Source organism: Vipera berus, assembly GCF_964194415.1.
Source record: "Vipera berus genome assembly, chromosome: 12".
Classification (NCBI taxonomy): domain Eukaryota; kingdom Metazoa; phylum Chordata; class Lepidosauria; order Squamata; family Viperidae; genus Vipera; species Vipera berus.
Window position 1 is genome coordinate 3,205,091 of NC_138215.1, and position 3,463 is coordinate 3,208,553.

Below are 3,463 nucleotides of genomic sequence, written 5' to 3' on the forward strand. Positions count from 1 at the left end.
GCCTGGCCACTGTCCTTGCTGTTTTCCAGTGTTAGCCAGTCTCTGCCAGGGTCCTCTCCCTTCCGCCAGAGCCATGGGGCCCTGGGCTCTTCCCACCCAGCCTCCAGGCAACACCTCACCCCATGGAGGGACCTCCGGGCGGACACAGACCCTGGCGGCAGACCTGCTTCCTCTGGGCACCACCAGGAGCCTGCCAGCATTTTCTCCTTCCCACTGTTGGGAAGCTCTGCGGTCCAGGCTTCACAAGGAGAGGAACAGGCCATCATTTCTTAAATAAGCCATGGCACCATAAAAACAAGCCCAAACGGGCAGCTAAGCAGAATTTAAAAGAAGCTCATTGTGGCTTAAGCAATAGGTGGGAACAGCTGGATGTGTTTTTTTACGGAAGCCCCCCTCCCAGCTAGTTCAGAGGGAGCCTGACTCGGGGCCACCCAGGCTTCTTCCCTCATAAGGGGGCCTGTGGGGGTGTCCCTGCCAGAGGCCCTTCCTCCTCTGGCCCGGGAGAGAGAGCCGGAAGCTCCACGGCCGGAAGGAGACTCAGCCTTGCAGCCTTCCCACTGAACTGACTGGAAGGGCTGTCAGTCGGGCACGCAGCTGCCTTCAGGGGAGGCCTTGCTCCCGGGCCCAGGGCCACCTCTGCCGTGTCAGAGAGGAGCAGCCGGCCCCCTCTTGTGGGGCGAACAGAGGACACTGAGCCCTGGAAGGAGCCGGTGACGGGGGAGGGCAGCTGCTTCCCTCGCCCGGCTGCCCGGCAGCAGCCTCCCTGCCAGCCCCCGGCAAAGAGTCTGTAGGTGATGGGGTCCAGGCAGGCGTTGAGCAAGCCAAAGAGGAAGAGGATGTGTGCCAGCGAGGGGCTCACCGCCCCCTCCATGTCTGCTGGCCAGAACCAGTACCACAGGCCCAGCAGGTAGTAAGGGGTCCAGCAGAGCACGAAGGAGCCGACGATGGCCAGGCTGAGATGCAACAGGCGAAGACGCGCCCTCGGGATGGGGTTGTGCGAGCGGCGCAAGGGCATCTCTTGGGCAGACCCTGAAACAAAGAGGGCGACCTGGTCAGCCTGGGGGGCTCGGAGGCCCAAGGGCCCGCTGGCACCGGTTCAGCTTCTCCTTTCGCCCAGAGCTCGCAGGTCTTGTACATTCATTGCTTAATGCAGATTTTTGTGCAGTTTTTCCTAAAATGTTTCTCTTATGTGTTTCTCCGTAATGAACATATTGGGTAGGCTTTTTTTTTTTTGCAATTGATGCCTTTTCTGTTAATTTCTTTTGTTAAGAAAAAAAATCCAAAATTTTGCTTTGGGTCAAGCATGAAGCTCCTTTGGCAAAGTTATGAAACTAGTTTGACACTGCTGGGGAATTTGGCCTGTGGGTTCCCATTCAGTTTTAGGCTTCTCGAGAACCTCACACAAAACTGTGGCTCATTTCAGAACACCACAGGGGGTCCTCAACAACATTTCTGTTGCTGAGCGAGGCAGTTATTAAGTGAATTTTGTCCCATTTTAAGACCTTTCTTGCCACAGTTGTTAAGTGGATCACTGCAGTTGTTAAATTAGTAACATGGTTGTAAAGTGAATCTGGCTTCCCCGTCGATTTTGCTCGTTAAAAGGTTGCAAAAGGTGATCACGTGATCCCAGAACACTGCAACCGTCATGTGAGTCACAAGCCAAACACCTGAATTTTGATCACATGACCATGGGGATCCTGCAACGGTCGTAAGTGTGAAAAACGGTCATCAATCACATTTTTCAGTTTGCTGTAAATTCGAATGGTCACTAAATAATCTGTTGTAAGTCAAGGACAACCTGTATTTTCAAAGACTCATTCAAAAAAGTCCTATGCAAAACCTGCAGAAGAGGTGGACAGTCAAGAACGATTCCATTCAAGTTTAAAAGGCCTGGGAGGCAACTGCACTGCCATCCCCATTCTCCCCCCACCCCCCCAGCCAGCCACACTCACAGCTGTTGCAGGAGCTGACGTGTCTGGAAATCTCCAACAGGACCCGGGTGTAGCAAGCGCTCATGACCAGCAGGGGGAGCAGAAAAAGGCCCAGGAAGCCGAACATGTTGTAAGCCACCTCGTGCCAGTGCTGGGCAAAGGAGCCGTGGGTCGTGCACTGGGTGAAGTTCTGTGGGGAGCTGATGGTGACCGTGTGGAACAGGAACAGCTGCAGGGGCAAGGGCAGGAATTGGGGGGGGGAGAAAGATTTTGGAGCAAGGGCCCACCCCCTCCCCCCACGGCCAGGGATCCCTAGCCTTGCCCCTGGGAGGGGGAGCTCCCTTGCCAGGTACCTGAGGAGCAGAGAGGCTGGCACTCATCAGCCAGGCCGCGTAGAGCAAGATCTGGTTCTTGCGCCAAGCCCGGGCAGTGGCCAGGGGCTGTAAGATGGCCGCTTGGCAGTCCAGGCTGATCAGAGTGGTGACGAAGGCCGAGGCGTACATGGCCAGCAGCTTGAGGAACATGAGGAGCCGGCAGGCCACGTCTCCAGCCCGCCACTGCAGCGTGATGTTCCAGGCGGCGTCTATCGGCATCACCACCAGGGCCACCAGCAGATCCGCCACCGCCAGGTGCAGCAGCAGCAGGCGTGCGTGGGACCCCTTGGCCGCAGGCCTGGTCCATCCGCTCCACAGAAAGGCCGCGTTGCAGGTGGCCGAGATCACACACATTAGCAGGGTGAGCCCCACTCGGACCTGAGCAGCAGCTGAGAAGACGGGCAGCACCACAGACTCCTCCAGGCCTTCGAAAGAGGAGCCCCTTCCCCACAGCCCGCTCCTGTTGTGCTCCATGGGGAGGGGGAATGAATCGTAGCCTGATCTGTCTACCTGGCCCCTGGGAGGGAGGAAAGGGAGGCAAGGCGGGTCATCGGGGCCAGTGCATCTCCCCAGCAGCCCCTCCCCTTCCTCTGCTGCTCTCTGTAGGGTCTCAAGAACCTACCTCCAACGGCTGCCCAGGACCGGGAGCCTGCCTTCCTCTCTGCCTCGCCAGCCCTGGGAACGCAGCCGGAGGGGCCCTGCACAGTCTGCTCTCTCTGAGAGACGCCCTTGGACAGATGTCCCTCTACTTCTGCCCAGGGTCACATCTGCTCGGCCCCACCCCAGCATGCAGCCAGGTGGCTCTTGTGCAGCTGGAGGGCAGCTGGGGGGCGGGAGGAGGTGGTTCCGAATCTGGACTTTTACCCATTGCCCCAAGCCACTTTAGCGGCATGTTGTGCAAGTAGTGGCTTCTGTATCAAACAGGGCCCAATGGCTTGTTCTACAAAACAGTTAAAACAGAGGCAAATGTTTCTGCACCCCGCAGGGTCAGAATCCAGGTCATTTAAATAAATGAGTTATTACTCGGTCTTCCCCAGAGAATGGCCGTGGGGCAGCGGGTTGGGGGCGCCTGGGGAAAGCGGCAGAGCCCCCTCCCCTCGGTTTGGGGTCCTCCCTTCCCTGGCCGGTTTATCCGGGGGAGGCCCCCAGACCAAGCTG

The 3,463-nt window shown here is 57.8% G+C and overlaps 1 protein-coding gene across 1 annotated transcript; it reads right to left on the bottom strand.

The window, feature by feature from the left end:
- Positions 1 to 445: 445 nt before the first annotated feature.
- On the bottom strand, positions 446 to 3,094 carry LOC308673381 (gonadotropin-releasing hormone II receptor-like; the record flags this gene model as incomplete). The annotated part of the gene is made up of 4 exons (XM_081337005.1): positions 446 to 1,029; positions 1,953 to 2,160; positions 2,285 to 2,822; positions 2,928 to 3,094. The coding sequence occupies 4 exons, from the start codon at positions 3,092 to 3,094 to the stop codon at positions 446 to 448; spliced, it is 1,497 nt and encodes a 498-aa protein (XP_081193131.1).
- Positions 3,095 to 3,463: the final 369 nt, after the last annotated feature.